Consider the following 21,059-nt stretch of genomic DNA (forward strand, 5'->3'; position numbering starts at 1 on the left):
ATTCCTTATTATATAAGTATGATATGTTCATTGGAAAGAAAGTAGAAAAGATAGATAAATAAACCACTCATGGTCTTACTGGGGCAAAAGAAAATAGGAATGATAGATAACTATTGACAATCTTATCCCCTGGGGCAGTAATCATTAAGATTTAGAGTAGTTTTTTTGATTTTGATTAATTTTCTTAACTCTATGCATAAGTGTGGAAATATTTAACAAGTATCAGTGGTTTTGGCTTTGGGGGGCTTACCAAAGGATTAAGTTTTCCATTTTCAGGTGTTAGTACATAAGTTCTGACAGCATATTGTATAGTCACCACTAAAGACATGCTTCATCAGTAATCGGATCACCTTAAAAGTCTCTTCATGCTCCTTTGGGGGCAAGCATTTTTTTTCTTGATAGTTTTATTTAAATTAAAATTTAAATAAAGTATAATTACATTAAAGTATAATTACATTATTTTCCCCTTCCCTTCTACTTCTCCCATTCTTTCCCCAATCCCTTTTAAACTTATGACTTTTTCCATTGATTATTATTGTTATGCTCACATATATTTTATTCATTTATATATATATAAATGTTGTCATGCTCATATATATATATGCTGAGTCCATTTCGTGTTGCTTGTATGATGTGATTTCAAGGCTGACCATGTAGTATCTCTGGGGAAGACTAGTTCTCCTCTCAATAGACATTAATTGCCCGTAGTTCTTTGTGTAGTTGCAGGGCCCTTTGAATTACCCCTCTCTTGTTAGCATTTTGTTGTGTTGTCATTGTTTGAGTCTTGCTTTGGCAGCCATACTGTTGTCATATCCTAGTTGTAATGTCTCTGCCAATCCTAGGAGACATCATCTCACAGCAGACATCCTAGTCCTCTAGCTCTTACAGTGTTTTAGCTCCCTCAAAAGATTATGTTTTAAAAAATTGTGATGTTGAACTAACTTTGTGTCCAATGTTGTGCATGCGCACATGCATGTGCCTGTACACACACATTCCACATATGGGAAATAAAAACACAAAACATAAAGGATCACTTTTGATAAAGGTGTTTGCTATTTGATAGATTCAAATAGTAGGTATAATTGGGACTTTCTCCTTTGCTGACTACTGGGTTTATGGTGGACAATGTATAGGATGACTGGAGGTGATTTGCCTCTTTCTGGAAACTGAGTATTAATATTAACCTTACTCTGACCATGCAACACTGGGAATCCAGGACTTGACTGCAGAGCCATTCTTCCTTCTTAGCATGCATAAGCTCCTGAGCACCTGCCTACAGGGCACTTTTCCTGGTATAGGAAGAAGGATGGCTGCAGAAGTTCTTGGCTGGGAATAGTCACCTCTTTTGTTCAGAGGTAGTTGACTACCCATTTGAATTGCTGCAGTTCTCTCTACAAGGAAGTAAGTGGAAGTGAAAGTCTAGTGTTGGTTAATAGCACCTTGTATGGAGAAATAATTTTGAATTTTAGAGAGTACTAGATGGGTATATATGTTTGAAGTATTTTTTACTAGTCAGTCAGTTACTCCTGTATTCACCATAATTGATTTTGTTCTTGTTATTCATGCAGTAATGTGCTAGACTAAATATCTTATTTATTGCTCAGCTGTACTTACTAGTGTGTTTTTTCCCTTTTACAAAGGTAAGTTTTGTTGAGATAGGGTTCTTTGTGTAATCCATAGAATCCCGAAATCCTTTCTCCTCAGTCTCCTGAGTTCTGGAGTGACAGATATCCACCTTCGTGCTGGATTGTTTAGATTTTAGTGCAGGATTCTGAGCTCTCGTATTCTAGAGACTTGCTTTCTTATTATGTTTTGGTATGTAAGGACATGCAGATTCTACTTTCCCAGTGTGTGACTTTACACTAAACATTTCATTGCTTTGAATCTCAATTTCCTGATCTGTAAAACGAGAGCGTTTGATTAATTGGTCCCTATGGTCTTTTGAGTGCCGAGTTTGACATAGATATTATCCAGTGATGGCTACAAACATGAGCCAGGTGTAAATACTTGTTAAATATATTCTACTCCTGGATGCTTCATAGTCCACTGACTAAATAACTGGAAAATTTTATTCTGATTTCCAACAACATCCCTCCCTATTAATTGATATGATATAGCTCTTACTGTAAGTACAGAATACCTTGATATTGTAGTAGTGGTTAGCTTAAAAGATGTTTTGTGGTGTGTGTTTATATTACTGTTATTGTTGCTTGAGACAATCTCACAGTGTAGTCCAGACTGTCCTATAATTCACTCTGTAGCCCAGGCTGGCTTCAAACTCTTAGGAATCCTCAGCAAAAGCTATTTCTGTTTTATAATAAGTAAAACATATGGAGGGAAAGAGACTAGAAGGCTGTGCAAACAAGCACTTTCTCCTCATGCCTATGTTGTATTCTGTCTCCTACTAGGAATTTTCAACCTTCTGATATTGTCAATTTGCATGCACAGAGTTCATGATTGAGAGCCATTTGCAATTTAATTACAAAAAAATCCAAGAATTATATGTCATAATGTTTTAATAGATGTTTATTTTGTTTTATGCCATGTTAATTGTTATCCTCCACCTCATGAAGTCCATGGGCACAGATGAGACATGCCTGAGTGTGACTGATCTTTTTCAGCGCTGTTGTTTCCTCCATCTTAGTCTTGCCTAGAGCCAAGACCTGGGAAATCTCAGGTACCCACCTTTTTTTTTTTCTGAGCTCTAGAGTATTCTAAAATTACAGGGTTTCAGTGTGTGTGGGTCACTTGATTAAAACTGGAATTACTGTTTAATCTATAAAACATCCTGTAATGAAAAAGGGCCAAATCAAGTTAGTGTGAAAATGTGCCCTTTAACGGCCCAGCTTTGTTGGGGTTTGATATGTTTTGGTAGCTCCCAGGGGGAAGAGTGAGGAAGATTATTTTCTAGTTCAGATAATGGAAGAGTTGGATTCTAGTCCTGATTTCATCTATAACTAATTGTGTAATATTATGTTATATCTGTTACCTGAGATGCCAAATGGCTGTTTACCTTCCTCGCTGAGTTCTTGTGTGAGAGAAAAGCAGAAAATGTTTCTGTGTCTTGAGAGTAATAAACAAATAGTGATTGTTTCAAATGGTCTGGAATTTCATATAAAATAGATACTGCCAATAACTATATGAAGAATTAAATTTATAAAGGTCACATTTGGGACATTGTTTTTCCAATTAAAATACCCCTTCCCCTTTGACAAATTTTGAACCTGGCTGGAATTTACACTGGGTCCTAGCAAATGAGCAGATCTAGCCTGTTTCCTTTGGTTTCAGGAGTCAACTGTCAGAACTTAATGTTACTTTCTGGTTCTTGGTGTGACATTTTAGTCATTAGTCTGATTGGAGCATTCTCTATCAGCCATCCTGCTGGTTTGCTGCCTGCTCAGATACCATGTCTCCTAGGAGTCCCCAGGGGCCAGTGGGGAGGATGAGAAGGAGACCAGCTGAGCTCCTGGGCTGGAGACCAAGAGCCCTTGCTCGGCTCGTTTCCCACTCATTGTGCAGCCTGGGCCCTATCACTGGAGGGGCCTGGCAAGGAAATGAGGAGGAAGTGAGTGCCATTGCTGGTTCAGAATGTTCCAGTGTGGTTGGAAAGTTTGAGGAGCAGCCTGGGTGAGAAGAACAAGACCTTATTGACAGGGTTCAGTCCTGGTCAGGTCTGTTTCACATCAGCTTTCTGAATAATCACTGCTCTCCCTACCCAAGGAAGTCCAGAACAGTTACTACTAACCCCCCGCCCCCAACACACACACACACACACACACACACACACACACACACACACACACACACATTCTATATGAGTATGCTAGAACATAAAGCATTCTGTTTTATTCCATGTGGATACAGTGAGGAAAATGTAGTGCTGGCTAATTCAAGGTAACAATACTATAACAAAAACAAGTCTGCTTTCTAGAAATCTTTAGTTAAATTATTATCAAAGTAGCTGTTTTCCTTAATACTGTTTTGTTATCCATTGATTCACAGAACTACTGCCCCCTAAATAAAACCTTCTAGTGATCATGTAGTCCAGCTTGGCTTATCCTGGCTTGAATCAGCCTTGTGATTTGATTTAGCTAAACGTGTATAAAACCTATACTAAGTTGAGATGAAAAAGCCAAACTCTCTTCTCACCATGAGTCTATAAACTAGTATATTTATGTCAAGAAGTCAGAAGAAAATCTGTTGGAGTTTTGAATGGACCACAGAATGTGCCCTTTTTATGCTGGGCCTTTCCATTCTTCATGAATTCCCGCAGGACTTGTGCACTAACGTTGTAAACACTCACTCGGCAGCCCTGCTGTTTTCATGACCCATAGGGTGTCTCTAGTTCCAGCTTTAGGTCAGACCATGACAATACTAAGATTTGCTTCATTTTTCCCCTGGAATATCTGGTAGGGATTTCTGAACCTCACAGGGATATTTTAAGCTTTTTTAAACTTATGAAACCTAAGAAAACGCAAATACTACATACAGCTGCTTGTCAGAACACCAATTTGTGTTAATTGGAGCCTTAGTTTTACATTTAAGTCTGAGTTAGATTGAGGGGATTCCCCATTGGGGCAAAAATCTGAAGAGAAATTATGGGATTGGCTATAAAATGTAGGACCTACCTCTTTTTCTGAGAGACTCTAGTACTCAAATAGTAATAGCTCAGCTCTTTGCCTCAGACTAGTTTAATCAGGTATCTGTTATAGTTTTTTTTCTATTGTAAAGTGACATGAAATCTTTTAAGTAGAAAGTTTCATCTAGAAACTTCTAAAACAATTGCTATTACCAGTTGAGACTCTCAGTGCTTATTCAGCTAGCTCCTTCTTAATGTAGGAATCACTGCATGTTTTGTGATAAATTCATGTGAAACATTTATTTTATCAAAGAAATAACAGTTTCCTCTTTAGAAATTTGTTTGTATGTATGCACACATATATGGTAAAGTGCTTTTTAACTGAACTCCATCCCATAAACCCTCTAAACTCAGTGCCTTTCTACAGCACTATAGCTTAGCAGCTAACTGGTCCCTCACACCTCCCATGGAAGTGCTCCCCTTTCTGCATAGTACTTCCAGCCACTCCACAATTCAGTGGAGTCATTCTCAGTAATGTCAACACCTTGTGCTCTGTCTGATATTGAACTTGCCAGCTTCCTTTTAAAATATCATCCCCACCAGAATTTGTTGTATTCCTATGGCACCAAAGCATTTTGCTTTGCTAACATATTTGCATATTTCACATAGCCTGTAAGTGGCAAAACTTGAACCCATATCCATGTGATTCTGAAACTTTGTGTTCTCTGTTGGTTTTTGATTTTTTCCTGTCTTCAGTGATGTCTACATGGGTACTGTCTGCTCTGTTAATAGTGGAACACCATCTGGTGTTTGTTGTCATTATCAGTTTTGTTTTTATTTTGGTTGCTATGATGTTTATTCTGTTCAACTTGACTTTCAAAAGATGGTCGCAAAACCCTTAATGTTGATAACGATTCTGTACCAGCCACCAAAGGTCTAACACTTCTCAATTTTCCCTCTCTTTCCAGGATGGCTCATACTTGGCAGAATTCCTGCTGGAGAAAGGATACGAGGTGAGTGACTCAGTCAGTGCTCTTGGGGTTGCGTGGACTGCTAGGATGCAGCTGCTTTGCTTCCTCTGTGTGTGCTTTCCACGGAAACTCTGATAACAAATCAGAACCCAAGCACGACTCTGCCGTGGCGCCGGTGATGCTGCCAACTCATTGTGCTGTCTATCTGCTGGTGAGCACACGGGGGTTTGCTGCTCTGCATGCCTCCCTTGTTCTCTGATAAAGCAGCAGCCTGCGTGAGCCTGACTTTAAGAGTTTTAGGGTTAATGTATGATGTAATGTGCCACATTAAAAAGTTCCACTCATGGTGAAGTCACTTAATTTGGAAATTGCACAGAGCAATAAAAACCAAGCTGATCTTTGGCAAGCTTGCATGAAAGATTTACACCTGGAGGTGTTTGCTTTCTAATAGGCAGCTGTATATTTTATAGAAGATGAATCTGTGTGATTCATGGTTGGTGCTACTATCATTATGATTTGTTCTTCAACATTATTAGAAATAAACATTTGTATTAAATCTGATTACTTTAGCAAATACTTTACTTTTCAAAAACATTTTCCGGATTGAGTTTTATATAACTTTATGATCTATAGAGAATAAAAATGTATACATTGACCCATATCCTGGCCTGCTTTGACAATGTTGTATTAATAGTTTTACATGTTCTCTTTACTTCCGTTAGTTGTAGTGATGCTATATAAAAATGTGCAGTTGAACAGATGGAAACGAACTGCAAACAATTTGGCTTGTTAATAAGATTTGATGAAAATGGAATTAGTTTTCTTATTGGAAGTCAATTTTTTTCTGATAGCTTTGACTATAATAACTCATAGCAGTGTTTAGAACCTGATTTTATTTTTGTAGTAGTTCTATATCTTGCAATATCAAAGTAAGACTGTGTAGTTATGGGAGTACCTATGTACACATATGTCTGTAGAAATAGATTGCTATAGTAATCGAGAGACTATATATTCAACAAAACAAACTATTTTAGAGAAGGTCATAAATAGTACAAAAGTTTTGGTTTTAGAAAAAGGCTGTTGTCTAGTCAAAGTGTTAATATGTTAATGAATAACAGAAAGATTTGCTAGAGATACATCTGAAGTGCTATACAAATATGTAGGACCTGCTGCTAAGAGATGTACGGTAGCCAGTGATGGGAGTGAGTTGCCAGGGGACCAGGGTAAGAAGCTGGGTAAGCCAAAACATTGTACTGTTGAAGATGGAGACAATATGTTGAGTGATGCTCTAATAACAAGAGTGTTGAGATGTACTTTGAGGTGCACCTGTGAGACTGTGAGTAGACATGAAGTTGAAAGTAATAATCAATGACTGAATGTAGTCTGAAGACAAGAGATTGTATGTGTGACTGTATGCCCTTATAGAGAGTGGACTAGTGGGTGGGCAGGCCTCCTATTGAAGAAGACAGGGAAGACTGGTATGGGAAAGTAAAGTCTATTCAAGTGTCTCATTGAGGAATTACCAGGACTCAGAGGACAGGGAGGATGCAAGATTTGCAAATAGATGCAATGAGAATTTAAGATTGCCTGATAAGGTGCAAGTATTTTAATTTTATTAGCATTTGAAGTTAAAAGAGCAGATTTGATTGCTTTTTACAGAAAGACAGCAGAAGACTTACTTGGCAAATCACAGTTAATTGGGAGGAATTTATCACAGATAAAATGTTATGAGAATAGTGAGATCCATAAATTATTAAAAACTATGATTGGTAATTCAGGGGCAATGGACAAGGTAGGACACAGAGGACAAACAGAAGTCTTCCACACAAGATGGTAAAAGTGTGGGCTGTGTGTGGGTGATAAGAGCAAAGCTTCAGGTGTGCTGTATTGATTTCAGTGGACTGCTTCTCCTCAATTTTAAGAGATGATATAATTGTAGAATGATCTATTAAGAGGAGTCTGATGGTCAAATGGGCCTTTTATTTCTATACTTAGGTCACAGCAAACATTAGAGTGATTTTTTTAAAGGAAAGCATTGGAAAGTTTTCAGAATTATCAGCTGTAGTTCTTGATGATTCAAGACCATGAGCAGTACAGAAATAGAATGTGTAGTTTAATGCCTGGGATCATGTCTGACCACATGTGAATCCAGAGGTCAGTGACAGGAATTTTGAATGAATACAGACTTCTACTTCAATGGACTCTCAACCTTAATGTGGACCCTCCTCAGGTTCTTTTGGAGGCTGGCTCAGAAATTTGTGATTGTCCTTTCTTTTATATCCCTGGGTATTGTTGATGCTGCTTCCTTGTGAACAGATAGGGTACCATTATATATTGGAACAAATGAACTTTAATGAATGACTGACTGGGTGAGTCAGTGGGGCCTTCCAAACTATTTTAAATTTTTTACTATATTAAATTTTTTTATTGTGCCTGCATATTTATGCATGTATGTATGTATGTATGTATGCATGTATGCATGTATGCATGTATGAACACACATGCTGCAACTTGTGTGTGAAGGTCAGAAATAAACTTGTGGCAGCTAGTTCTGTTTTCAGGAGCATTGAACTCAGGTCATCAGGCTTGGCAGCACATACATTTATGTGCTAAGACATCTTACTGGCTTTATTCTCTGAATTACTTTCATTCCATTCAGATTCAGTTACTATTCAGAAATACCAGGAAGCTTAGACATAACTAGAAAACACATAGGTTTGGTAACAAAGTGTGGGCTAGGAACAGGTCAGCCCTGTAAGAGTCATGATGCTGTGGCTGCTTTGTTCCTCTACTAGAAGAGGCAGACTTTCATTTCCTGTCATTGGCACAATCAGTCTGGCATAGAGAAGGAAGCCGGTAGAGGAGACAGCAAGGTCAGTGGGAAAATTAACAGTTAATTAAGCTCTTTTGCTTTTACCGTACTTAAAAAACAATGAAAAATTACAACACCCATAGAAATCTCAAAGAACAACTTATATGCAAAAGGATAGCATTTTTATTTTTAACGACTGGTGACTAAGAAGTTTATTAGAATTATTAAAGGCAGAGGGGTAGTATCATGGTAGAGATTCCAAGGAGAGTTCAGACCCCAGCACTAGACACAGAGAGGCTGGGTCTCTGATGAGAATTAGATCCTGAGGAATAGCATTTATTTCCAGAATGCTGAGTAAGATATAATTACTCCTTTGTTCATGTACCTTTAGATTCCTGGAGCTTGGAACATGTTTTATGTGATTGCTGAACCTTCTGCATCTGTTCACATTATGAATGAGTCCTCCAAATTAATCAAGTAAAATACAGTTATCTTTTGATAATCTGCAAGGGGATTAGTTCCAGGAACCTTTGTACATAAAATGTCTGAGGACACTCAAGTTACATATATAAAATATTATAGTATATGTGTATTGTTTGTACGTATTCTTTTTATACACTAAGATAGTTATACCAAATGCAATGCAAACATTTCATAACTAGCTGTATTAATGAGGAAACAAACAAAAGTTTGTCTTTGTTCAGGACAGATTGATACTGCTGCAGTTTGTTGACTTCATGGTTGCAGAGATTATGGATATTGAGGGTCATCTATATGCTATATTTCTGCCTCAGTTCTTACTGAGAAAATGCTCAGAATAATAGTATTTATTGTTTTTTGCTTCTTGACTTTTACTCAAGATTAAAACATTGAAAAAGTGACCACATCCATACTTGTTTATTGTTACTATTTTTTAGAGTTAACATTATTATTGTTCTTATTTTGAGAAAGGATCTTGCTAAGTAGCCCAGGCTTGCTTAGAAATCATGATGTTTCTGTCTCTATCTACCATGTTCTGGAATTACAGGCATATGCCACCATGTCTGATTCTCTTATTCATTCTGCAGTTACCCTGAAGACACTTTTTATACCTTATATATTCTATATATATTCTGTAGCTTGCTAAAGCTAAAAGTCCATTTTCTTTTATTCCCTGTTGACTAACACAGATCAAGGAGCTGAATAAGCAAACTAGTTCTCATAACATTCATCCCTGGGGCTTGGCCACTGGGTAGGTTATGTCTAAATCCTCTGTTCTTGCTGCCTCTGTGTCCTCAGGTCCTCAGTCCAATTTCTTGACCCATCTAAGAGTTTCTTTTGTTTCTCTCTCTCTCTCTCTCTCTCTCTCTCTCTCTCTCTCTCTCTCTCTCTCTCTCTCTCTCTCTCTCTCCTCTCTCTCCTATAATTTGGGATGATGAGCACTTCTTTTTATTGTCTAAGTTTCTTTGGAGTATGAGGTGAGAGAGCATGTGTGAAACACTTAGCCAGTGGAGCTTTGTGAGACATAGGGTATCTCTTGATACAGGAGTGATAGAGAGAGCGTATGGTGACAAGCCAGGGGCACATGTTGTAGAGGGCACTATAGTCTCTTTACAACATTGAAAGGCATATTCTCTTGCCTAGGGCCCTAGAACTTGTGCATTCGCTCACATTTTCAGGGAAGAAGGAGAATCAATAGGAGTGAAATTTGCCATGGATGTACATCCTAATTTCAGGTACCTTCTCAGTACCACAGTTTTAGATAGATAACATGTGGTGACCACTACAATGTGTGCTTACTTTGCACATAGAATAATAGGAGATATAAAGACTAGTACAAAAAAAACCTAAGTTGAACTCTCCAAAATCTAGCATGTATCTCTGAATATAAGATAATGTGTTTTTAATAACTTTACAAGCAAGACAGCATGTCAGAATTTAAATAAAACATAGGTACACTTTAGTTTTAGAGTGTGGTCTTCTTCCTGTTCCTTCCTTGTTCTTTGAGGCTTCTATTTAAGAGGCTTGGTACTTTGATTAGAGAAAAGGCCGTTCTTCATATAGATTTCATTTTCAAACTGGACTGTACACTGGCGCGATAGAACAAGTGTGTCCTTTGACTGCCATGCTGTAAGCTAGGTGTGTCAGGCATTGCTCTCACTTGTGGTATGGTGATTGTGAAGATTTGCCTTACCAGTAAAGGCCAGTGTCTGCTATGTGGTCATTGCTATGTAAATGTCAGATACTGATACAATCTAGGTGATCCATACTTTCCAAAGATGAATGGCACTAACCATCCCTAGGAGTTGTCCTCCTCCAAGAACAATTTAGACACTGGGGAATTTGGAATCCAGTGGTGTGAATCACCTCTCTTCTTAATAACTATTGAGAAAGCTTTTCTTTGTTTTAGCACCTACTCTGAACTCAGTATTTTGGAATCAAATCATCTTTATTTTGATATTGAGAGAACTTGAAATTTTCCCTTTTGACAGTTGACTGGGGCATGAAATTTGTATGTTAAAATATCTTCTTCCACTTAAGAACTTAGATATTCCTAGCTAGCACAATTGATAATAGTACTGATTAAATTTATGTAAAAGTCATTTCGTTTATTTATTTTCTCTGTTTGCTTTCCTAATCCACATCTCCTTTTCTCCCCATAATTTGAAAAAGGGCCTATTTTTTTCTGTGAAGGGAAAGTTGCTAATCTCAAATTCTTAACTAGATTCTGCAGTTTGCACACATTTTGGCTTGTCTTAATGTTTGTATTTCACCTGCCTCAGAAGCAGACAGACTCAGCTTTCATTAGTTCTTAGAATAATACCTTCTGTCATGGATTAAGTATTTGGCAAGTCTTTCTTCCCTTCTACACACATGCCAAATTTGGGAGTAAGTGGAAATTCAAACACACGTTTTTTTTTCACTAGAGAAAAACAAAACAAAAACTAGTGCTTTGTCTTTTTAGGTGTGACATTAAAGTCATTGCTTTTATTTGCTCTGACTTGATGTCCACGTTAAGATTGTAGAATATTCTTATCAAAGCCTTGCAAGTTTGTATGTTTAGGACATTTCTCTGTGCTTTTGCCAATTGGAATATGTGCTTTCTCTAGGATTTAGTAATTAAGAGAAGGCTGCCCAAATAATAATTATATTTTAATTATCAAATAAATTGTTTTCAGAACAAAGAAAATTTCTACTGAATAAAACAGAGCACTTATATTAGAGAAATTTGAACAATAGGAATAACTGTAAACACCAAGTTTCGTATGCATTAGTACATATGTAAAAATTGTCTCTTACTTTAAAATATTCATTAATTTTGTAGATCAGTGTGACTTTATAATCCAGTAGCAACTTGAAAAATTTGAGATTATAAAATTATAAACTTAATAATAACACATTTCTATTTAATGGTTCCTAAATTTTAATGTTTGCTTCCTAAAATGTCAGCCAAGTTTGCAACATTTCTAAGGTATTTTCATATTTATCAATTTTTCTTGAGTTTTGTTCTTCTGGAAAATGATGTTGATGAGTGCTTTTCTCTTGGCAAAAACAGTTAGCTAACAGAGTTATTAATCGTGGGCATGTCATATCCTTAGCAGAAGTCAGTTTCTTGTGTATGCCATATAAAACGGCAATGACATTTCTTTCTGTTTGAAAGAAAGCTTTATGTGCTTATAATTCCCTTTGCATTTGGAATGCTTGAGTCATGCCAGGGATTAATTTTGGTTTGAAATAGACAGAAAACGATTGAGTTAAAATATAGAAGTGTATTCAGCTGTAAACGAATCTATCCAACATTAGAAAGAACACTTCCAAAATAAGTTCAGGATTAAAACTGCCACCAGTGCAACTGGAACTTCAGCAGTTGGTGACATAAGCTCGTGTTAGCATTGGCAGCACAGAAGGAGAAATCTTGACACGAGGAGGCAGTGGGACCAAGTGTGGAGCAATTTCTCCCATGTGTCAGACACAGTGGTCTTTTCTTTAGTATCAGACAGGTATGCTCTGCTGTTCAGTGATTTTTATCCCTTCACATTGACCATATCAAGATTTTTTTAAAGTCTTTCTTCTTCTTCTTCTTCTTCTTCTTCTTCTTCTTCTTCTTCTTCTTCTTCTTCTTCTTCTTCTTCTTCTTCTTCTTCTTCTTCTTCTTCTTCTCCTTCTCCTTCTCCTTCTCCTTCTCCTTCTCCTTCTCCTTCTCCTTCTCCTTCTCCTTCTCCTTCTCCTTCTCCTTCTCCTTCTCCTTCTCCTTCTCCTTCTCCTTCTCCTTCTCCTTCTCCTTCTCCTTCTCCTTCTCCTTCTCCTTCTCCTTCTCCTTCTCCTTCTCCTTCTCCTTCTCCTTCTCCTTCTCCTTCTCCTTCTCCTTCTCCTTCTCCTTCTCCTTCTCCTTCTCCTTCTCCTTCTCCTTCTCCTTCTCCTTCTCCTTCTCCTTCTCCTTCTCCTTCTCCTTCTCCTTCTCCTTCTCCTTCTCCTTCTCCTTCTCCTTCTCCTTCTCCTTCTCCTTCTCCTTCTCCTTCTCCTTCTCCTTCTCCTTCTCCTTCTCCTTCTCCTTCTCCTTCTCCTTCTCCTTCTCCTTCTCCTTCTCCTTCTCCTTCTCCTTCTCCTTCTCCTTCTCCTTCTCCTTCTCCTTCTCCTTCTCCTTCTCCTTCTCCTTCTCCTTCTCCTTCTCCTTCTCCTTCTCCTTCTCCTTCTCCTTCTCCTTCTCCTTCTCCTTCTCCTTCTCCTTCTCCTTCTCCTTCTCCTTCTCCTTCTCCTTCTCCTTCTCCTTCTCCTTCTCCTTCTCCTCCTCCTCCTCCTCCTCCTCCTCCTCCTCCTCCTCCTCCTCCTCCTCCTCCTCCTCCTCCTCCTCCTCTTTGGTCTTGTATGTCTTCAGTTTAGTAATATATAATCTTTTCCTTAATCTTTATAGTTTGGCTTTTTAACTTTTCCACATAGTCTCACAATAGCAGCTGCTCTCTGATTTTATCTATGCCTCTAGAAACTGATATCACAGCATGAAGTAGCACTGGTAAATCCAGGGTAACTGTGGAAATCCTATGCTCTGTGTTAAACAGGTCAAAAGCGGTTTCACAGCTGCAGCCTTAAGTTTGCCTTCACTTTCAAACCAGAGATATTTTTGTCATCAGTATGACTGTGTATGGTTTAGAAGACAAACTTGAGTATATGCAACTATGCATGAAGCCTTGTAATTATTTAATTACTTACATTGAGATTGGCAGTAAAAATCCATCGTAAGGTCAGAAACAGTGTGCTGGTAGCACACAGGCAGTAGTTAGGCAGAAAGTAAACAGTGGAACTATTTCTCTTAATTTATTCCATCTTGAAGTATTATTTATACTTTTTAAAAAACATACATTAGGCAAATGAACTTCCAAGTTTCTTATCAATTCTCTCTTATATTTATAATTTATGGTTGTCTTTCTTTACTTAAAATTCAGGTCCATGGAATTGTACGGCGATCCAGTTCATTTAATACAGGTCGAATTGAACATTTATATAAGAATCCACAGGCTCATATTGAAGGAAGTAAGTTTCTCAATTTTTTGTTGCTTCCTATTTCTAGATGTTTTCAAATATCATTATTCATAGCTCATCTTAGTCACAATTATTCACCTGGGATTACTACAGTGAATAGCACCTGACCTACAAGCTAGGGAAACATTCCTTGTACCTGCTTCAGGCTTAGTGCCATATTGGTCTGATTATTAGAGCGATATAGTCAGTAGGTGGCTTTAAGAGAAATAGACAAGACTTAACTTTGATTAGTGCTTTGTAGCTGTGTGATTGGACCCTGATGTCGTCTTCTCCTTCCTTTCTTGCTTTCCTTCTCCCAGATTTCTACTTCCATTTATTCTGTCTGCCTGCCAGCCCACCTAGCCTTTTTCTCTGCCCAGCTGCCAGCCATTTATTAGACCAGTCAGGTGTTTTATACAAGAAAGTAACACAGCTTTACAGAGTTAAACAAATGCAACATAAAAGAATGCAACAAATCTTTGCATCATTAAAGAAATGTTTCATAGCATAAACAAATGTAACATACCTTAAAATAACATTCCATAACAAGTACCTAAACAAAATTACCTCAAAAAAGTTATCCCAACACAGGTATCTTCTCATTTATCATTGTGTTGTAGATGTCTTTAGAGATGCTATATACATTATTCCAGGGTCATATTTTTCCAAATTTCACTTTTATGTAATACATGTTTTAAATTCTTACAGCCCTATGATAATTATCTATCATCTTCAGGATATTACCATTTTTAAAACAAGTCTATTTGAATTTATTATTACAAATTCACACAGACCTATCTTTATACCTTATATGTTTCTTAAAGATAAAAGTTGTACTCTGACACTCAAGAACCATCAAATACAATGTTTCTGTTTTGTGTTGTTGCACAAGAATTGGTACACATGACAGGATCTTGCTAAGTAGTTCAGGCTAACCTCAAACTCAAGATCCTTCTGTCTCAGTGGTCCAAGTACTGGGATTGCAGAGATGGGCTGTCACACCTGGGACCGTTTCTGGTTTGACCTTCTTTTTCATACATGAATAACATGTATTTCAGTTTTGTTATTGAAATGCTTCTCATGTATTCTATATCTGATGATCTTTTTCTAAATCCTAAAGACATGAAGTTACACTATGGTGACCTCACCGACAGTACCTGCCTGGTGAAAATCATCAATGAAGTCAAGCCTACAGAGATCTACAATCTTGGTGCCCAGAGCCACGTCAAGGTAAGCTCTTCTCATTGCCTTTGCTTCTCTGGCTGTGTCCTTTTAGTACCCTCTATTCACCACATTTATTGTTTCTCAATAGCAACCACTAGTCCTTATCAAGTTTAGTCTTCTGTATTAGTTTTGGAATTCATCCTAATAAAAATGCTTATAATTTTAAGCTCAGGTTTCTGTTACTCAAACGTACAATGAAATCTTTCAAGTAACAATCTGAATGAATTTTAGGTTGTTCCCTATATTCAAGAGCACCTGTTCAGACATTTCATATCAATCTGTGAGAGAAGTATTTGTTAAAATGTTAGATTGGTATAGCTCATTAAAATCTTTATTTTAGTTTTAATTTTTGGTAATGAGTATATGCTTGGGTTGATGGATATTCTTGTGTTGTAATATATCCTTAAAAATTATATTCTTTGGGTTGCAGTTATATGTTAAAGTTAGCTTACTTTTTTGTTGTGAACGGTGAAAAGAGAAAGCCTTTTTTTTTGCCATTTCCTCTTATTGTGACACTCTTAATGTTGATGTCTTCCCTATATTCAGATTATCTGGTGCTTTGCTCATCTTTCTCTAGTCCTTCTCTCTGGAACAAGTCATAGTAAACTTGAGAAGGTCTTCCCAGCCTTCCAGCTTCTGCTTGACTCAGATTTTTTTGACTATGCTCTGATGCTTCCTTGGGTGAATGAAATTTGAAATCAGACTTGATTTGTTCTATTTAGATACCTATTCAATCAAGTGGTTAGTAGTGTTTAGGAATAAAAACAAATAGCTCTAAGTTTTAAAAAATTCCACAAATATCTATCCATATTTTTTCTTTCATTTAAAAAACAATACAACAGTTTTATTAGGGTATGGTGTTTTTATGTTTCTCTTATTTTTTTCAATTTTGTACAGAATGGGGGCAATAGTCCTGCTTTCTACACCTCTGCTGCTTAAGGCAGGAATAGGACCTGAATTAATGAACAGTGGAACTAGCCTAGTCATAAAACAGCAAATTTTACCAATTGAGGGTGAGTCCTTGGGTTGCAGAGCCTTTGGACTCAGCATTTAAGAGCACTGACTGCTTTTGCAGTGTACTAGGGGTTGATACCCAGCACCCACATGGTGGCTTACAAACATCAGTAACACCAGGGCATCTGACATCCCTCCTGACCTCTTGAGACACTAGAAACACATGCAATATACATAGGCAAAACAATCATACACATAAAATAAATACATCTTAAAAGTAAAAAACAAATAATGTATTGTACGAATTTACTATTATTTTCTCAATTTGAGATTGGCCCATTTTTTTCCTATGAGATCTACGTGAAGAATTATAAAGGCATTTCTTATCTGCCTATACTGTTTATAAATACAAAAAAAAAATTCTCATCTTTCTCTTTTTTTCCTTTTTTTTTCCTTTGGGTGTTGTGGATGCAAAACAGGATCTCATGCATGCTAAATATATGCCAGAGCTACATTTTTGCCCTTTGTAAGTAGAGCTGTTTTCCTAGGGATTTTCAGTTTTTGTTTCTCCATGGCTAAGGCATGTCTTATATTTTGTGTTTGAGAGATTATCTTATTTTCTACAGAGAAGTACTAGTGCTATCCTTCCAGGAATAAGGCCCAATTTCCTCTAATTGAAGCAGTTAGCTTATCTTGTATACTTCTCTTGATATTCTTATCACAAGAGTCTATTACAGACAGAAATGGATTGTTTGGGAATTACCATTTCACTTTTTAATTTCCTTAAGTTATAGAAATTTTCTTTTTTGATTGTAGATGGTTTATAACCTCTACAAGCCATAAACTAGCATGATGAGAAGATGGGGAAATTTTTATTTTTATTTATAGTCACTTTCACCCTACCATCTTAGTATCAAATGTAATTGTCTTTTTCATTCACCATATATATTATAAGTTCTCCAGTATGTTACATTTTCTTGAATTGTAGTGAGCACAATAGGGTTTGGGTATCATTCTGGAACGTTTGTACTGTAAAAAAAATGTAAGCAGAGACAGTTGGTTTGATTTGTTCTACATTAACACAAGTGTGAATTCATCTGTTTTACAGTATTTTAACTGTTTTTCTTAAAGGATCAGTAAATTGGCAGGGATGGTGCTTAGTTAGGATTTAAAAACATATATTTATTTATGTCTGAGGCATGTATATGTGTATTGTGTGAATTTGTATATGCCACAGTGCATGTGTGGAGGACAGAGACAATTTTACCATGTAGGTTCTGAGAACCAAACTCAGGTCATCAGGCTTTGGCAGCAAGTGCTTTTACACACAGTTATTTCAGCTGTAAGAATTTTGATTTTTAAAATAATTTAATCTTTCAACATTTGTTGTGCATATACGTCATACAAAGTATGGAATAGTAGAGAACAAAGAGATGTAATAAATCCACTTGTGCTGTTGTGGGATTCAGCTTAGTAGGGGTGATTAGAACAGGTATCAGAAACTTGAACAGTATTTTTAAATCTGTAGTGGCAGGTGAGAGGGAACTCAGTGTAAGGGACTGGATGGCAGTGAGGAGGAGAGGGAGAGCTCAGGTCTTATGGTATATGGATGGGATTTACAGTTGTAGTAGGAAGTGGAGAGTTGAAATGGAAGTATTAGCATAATTGTCAAGAGTCAGAAAGGAAGACATTTTGATCATGAATACTGAAAAGAAATGTGAAAGTTGAGTAGGCAGGGAGCTGGGCTATGCTAGACTTCTGTGTATGTTGAACAAAGAAAAAACTTATTTAGACATGAATTTTAGAGGCTAAAATCTATGTGTGAGGTTGCAAAGACATAGGTATTACATGAGTATGGTGATGGTATAAAGGGAATAAGGATAGAAGAGCTCACCTAGTGGAATGAGTGGACTTTCTATGGTCTCTAGAGAGGAGGCAAAGCACTAGTGCTCAGAGACCAGATAGCTGATTCAACAGCTATGTGTGAGGTGCTGCTTTCATGTTCTAACTGCATGGTCCCAAATAGTCGTAGGGAAAGTTATATTAATTACAAGCTGTTTGGCCTATAGTTCAGGCTTATTACTAACTAGCTCTTGCATCTAAATCAACCTATTTCTATTAATAAATGTATTGTCACGTGGCTGTGGTTTTTACTGATCTGCTAGCATGTTGTTTCTCTCTTGAATCTGTCCCTCCTCATTCGAGCCCTTAGTTTGATTGTTCCGCCTAATCCTGTACTGCCTGGCTATTGGTCAAACAGCTTTTATTAATAACCAATGGGAGCAATATATATTTACAGTATAGATACATCCCATAGCAGCTATGAGAGATTTTAATAACAGCACTTAAAAAACACTTGGATGAAGCACATTGTGGGGCTTGTTAGTCTGTTGGGTTGTGAATTCAGTTCTCAGAGTCTTAGTAGGGTGTCTGGTAATGGTAGGAAAGGAGATAGCAGGCTGTAGGGAACTTGCCTTGTAGTATGGGAAGGCAGAGTAGGATAGCAGGAACCCAGGTGACAAGAGGCAGTGGGTAGAATTATCCACGTAAGTAGAAAAGGTAGAACTTCCTAGGAAGAAGGGGATAGAGGACAAGAAAGAGAGTAGTGGCCTTTCCATAGGCTGAAGATCTACTTGTAATGTTTCTGTTAATTTGCTTTTGCGTTGCTGGGGTTAGAAACCGGGTCTGAAGGCATGGTAGAGGAGTGTTCTGTTATTTAGCCATACCCCATATCTGACTCAGGACTTTGAAAAGGAACACCTGAAGAAGCTGTAGTAGGACTGAATAGATTAACACAGGGGGTTTAGTAATTGAAGAGTTAAAAGGGAAATGTATAGTGAGTGGATTATTTTCAAGGAATTTTGTGATGGGAGGAAGAGAGAGTAAGATAGTAAAACTTATGTCATCACCCCCTCAAAATGGCTAGGCCTTGTCTCCAGAGTCTTTGATTTCTGAAGTCCAGGCTGAAGATGAGAACTTTGATTTTTGAAAAGCCCAGTTAGTTCTTAGCCTAGTCTGGTGGTCACATTTTGGGAATCATTTCTCTAGCACTTCAGGTGTCTTGGCTCATTCATGTAGTTGCTTTAATGTATTTGCCTTAGACTTTCCTTTTAATGTACCAGCTTCTGAGTCTGATGTCAAATAGTTCTGCTAGTCATTAGTTCATGACAATGTGAGACTTTACAGCCCCTAACGACACCTATAATCAAGAATGGTGAGTGAATCAGTGTACCCCAGTTCTTCCCTCTCAGAAGCCTTTTAAAATAGCCTATGAGAATTGGTCCTTTGCTGAATTCTCCTTATATTTCAAGACAAAGCGTGAATACAGTTCATGTCCTTTAGCCCACACTTTTATACTCCTTTGCTGTGAGCTAAAGACAAGTTGATTCTTAGCCATGGGTAGTAGACGCTGGGAATACTGGCCAATGCTCTAGTATACTCATAGCTCACCTAGCTCACCAGTATGCTACTTTGTCCTTTGATCACTCTGTGTTACACCTCAGGTTTCACATATTGGTTTGTTTTGTTATTATCAAGGGATTAAAATATTTAATTTTTAATGAATTCTTCATGTTAGCCTATGTTAATATCTTTGAAGTATTTACTGTGTTTACATTTTTTAAATAAAAATTTATTTCTGACTAGTGTAATGCTTTCAGTAAGATTAACATAAAATGCTACTTTGTAATATTTTAAAAGATTGTTCTAATATTAGCACATTTTGCATTTAATTTTGAATTCTTGACTTCTAGACTGGGCATTGTTTGTGTTGGACTCACGTTGTATAGAATAAACTCTTCTATCACTCACACTTCCAGTGAATTTGATGTGGGCCATGGTAATGCTAAAAGTAAGGAAAATAAAATAATAGGAAGCTGGTCTGGCTTCCTGTAGGAAACCAATGAAGATGAAATTGCTCCTTGGAATGAGCCCACAGCAGTCTGGGAAATACTGACTGAAGACATTTTTCTGAATCATAAACAGTAAAATTATGACTCATGGAGTTGTTCATTGAAAGGCTGATTGGATCTTACGTGGGAGAAAGTGAGAGATGACTGCAATGTACCAGTTATTAAAGCAGTTAAACCTAGCATGATGACATCATCCCAATAGGAACAAATGATACAGTTTATAGTTCTGCCCATCTTGAGAGAGAAAAAAAGTTTTAGGAACCTTTTGGCTTTTGTTTTTCCTTTTTTAGTTTTTTTTTCTTAATTCCTTGTGAATATTCGTGTTTCTTGTCTGTTCAACATTTTTAGTTATGTTTTTGGAATTTGTCTACTTTTCTTCACAGCTTCTTTGATCTTGCATCATTCCTACAGTCATAGTATCTATGAGCTTTTTCCACAGTGAACCTAGTCCAGTGTGGATTGCATTTGCCTCACAACGTCATGCTGGAATTGGCATAAATTTTTCAAATATGTGAAAATTATTCAGTCATAAGGCAATCATGAACTTGAAAAATAATTTAATATGACTTTCAGTTTTACAAATGAGGTCATCTGCTCGAATTGTACATTTGGTTACTGCCAAATTCAGGATGAGAACTCAGATCTTCATATTATATAATTTAATTTAAAGACCAATAAAGAAAACAATTATCTCTACCAGTGGTAGTTCTGACATTAAGTAGTCTTCATAAAGTAATACCTTCCCCCACATTGCTGTGCTTCTTCTTGTACATACTTCTTCCCTTGTGTCTGTGGTGTCTATAGTCTTCTCGTTTTAGTTTTGAGAAGGATTTTTCAAATCCCCTTTTAGTGCTAAAGATCATTATTATATCTTCTCCAAACTTTCTCTTATTCAACATGACTAACTCCATAGTTTGCATTCCTCATCTAATCCTTTAATTATCCTTCTTACTTTCCCTTTTAGTTCTCTGAGTTACTTATTTGGTTTTTTTTTTCTATACCAGTAAGGAGTCCTGATTGCTTTGGTTGAAGGGGGTTGAGTTAGAGCAGACCAGGTGGGTGTGAGCTGCGATTTCCTTTCCATACTTGTGAAGATCAGTTGATATATTATG

The 21,059-nt window shown here is 37.1% G+C and overlaps 1 protein-coding gene across 1 annotated transcript in view; it reads left to right on the plus strand.

Annotated features, from left to right (window-relative positions):
• Nucleotides 1-21,059, plus strand: part of Gmds (GDP-mannose 4,6-dehydratase) — a 495,612-nt gene that overhangs the window by 83,581 nt on the left and 390,972 nt on the right. The window contains exons 2-4 of the mRNA XM_050142522.1: nt 5,548-5,592; nt 13,783-13,870; nt 14,979-15,088. Of these exons, the coding sequence (XP_049998479.1) occupies nt 5,548-5,592; nt 13,783-13,870; nt 14,979-15,088 (243 nt within the window). The remainder of the gene's footprint in view (nt 1-5,547; nt 5,593-13,782; nt 13,871-14,978; nt 15,089-21,059) is intronic.

The sequence above is a fragment of the Alexandromys fortis genome, unplaced genomic scaffold (genome assembly GCF_014885135.2).
Source record: "Alexandromys fortis isolate MF-2015 unplaced genomic scaffold, M_Fortis_MF-2015_v1.1 scaffold_5, whole genome shotgun sequence".
NCBI classification, from domain to species: Eukaryota; Metazoa; Chordata; class Mammalia; order Rodentia; family Cricetidae; genus Alexandromys; species Alexandromys fortis.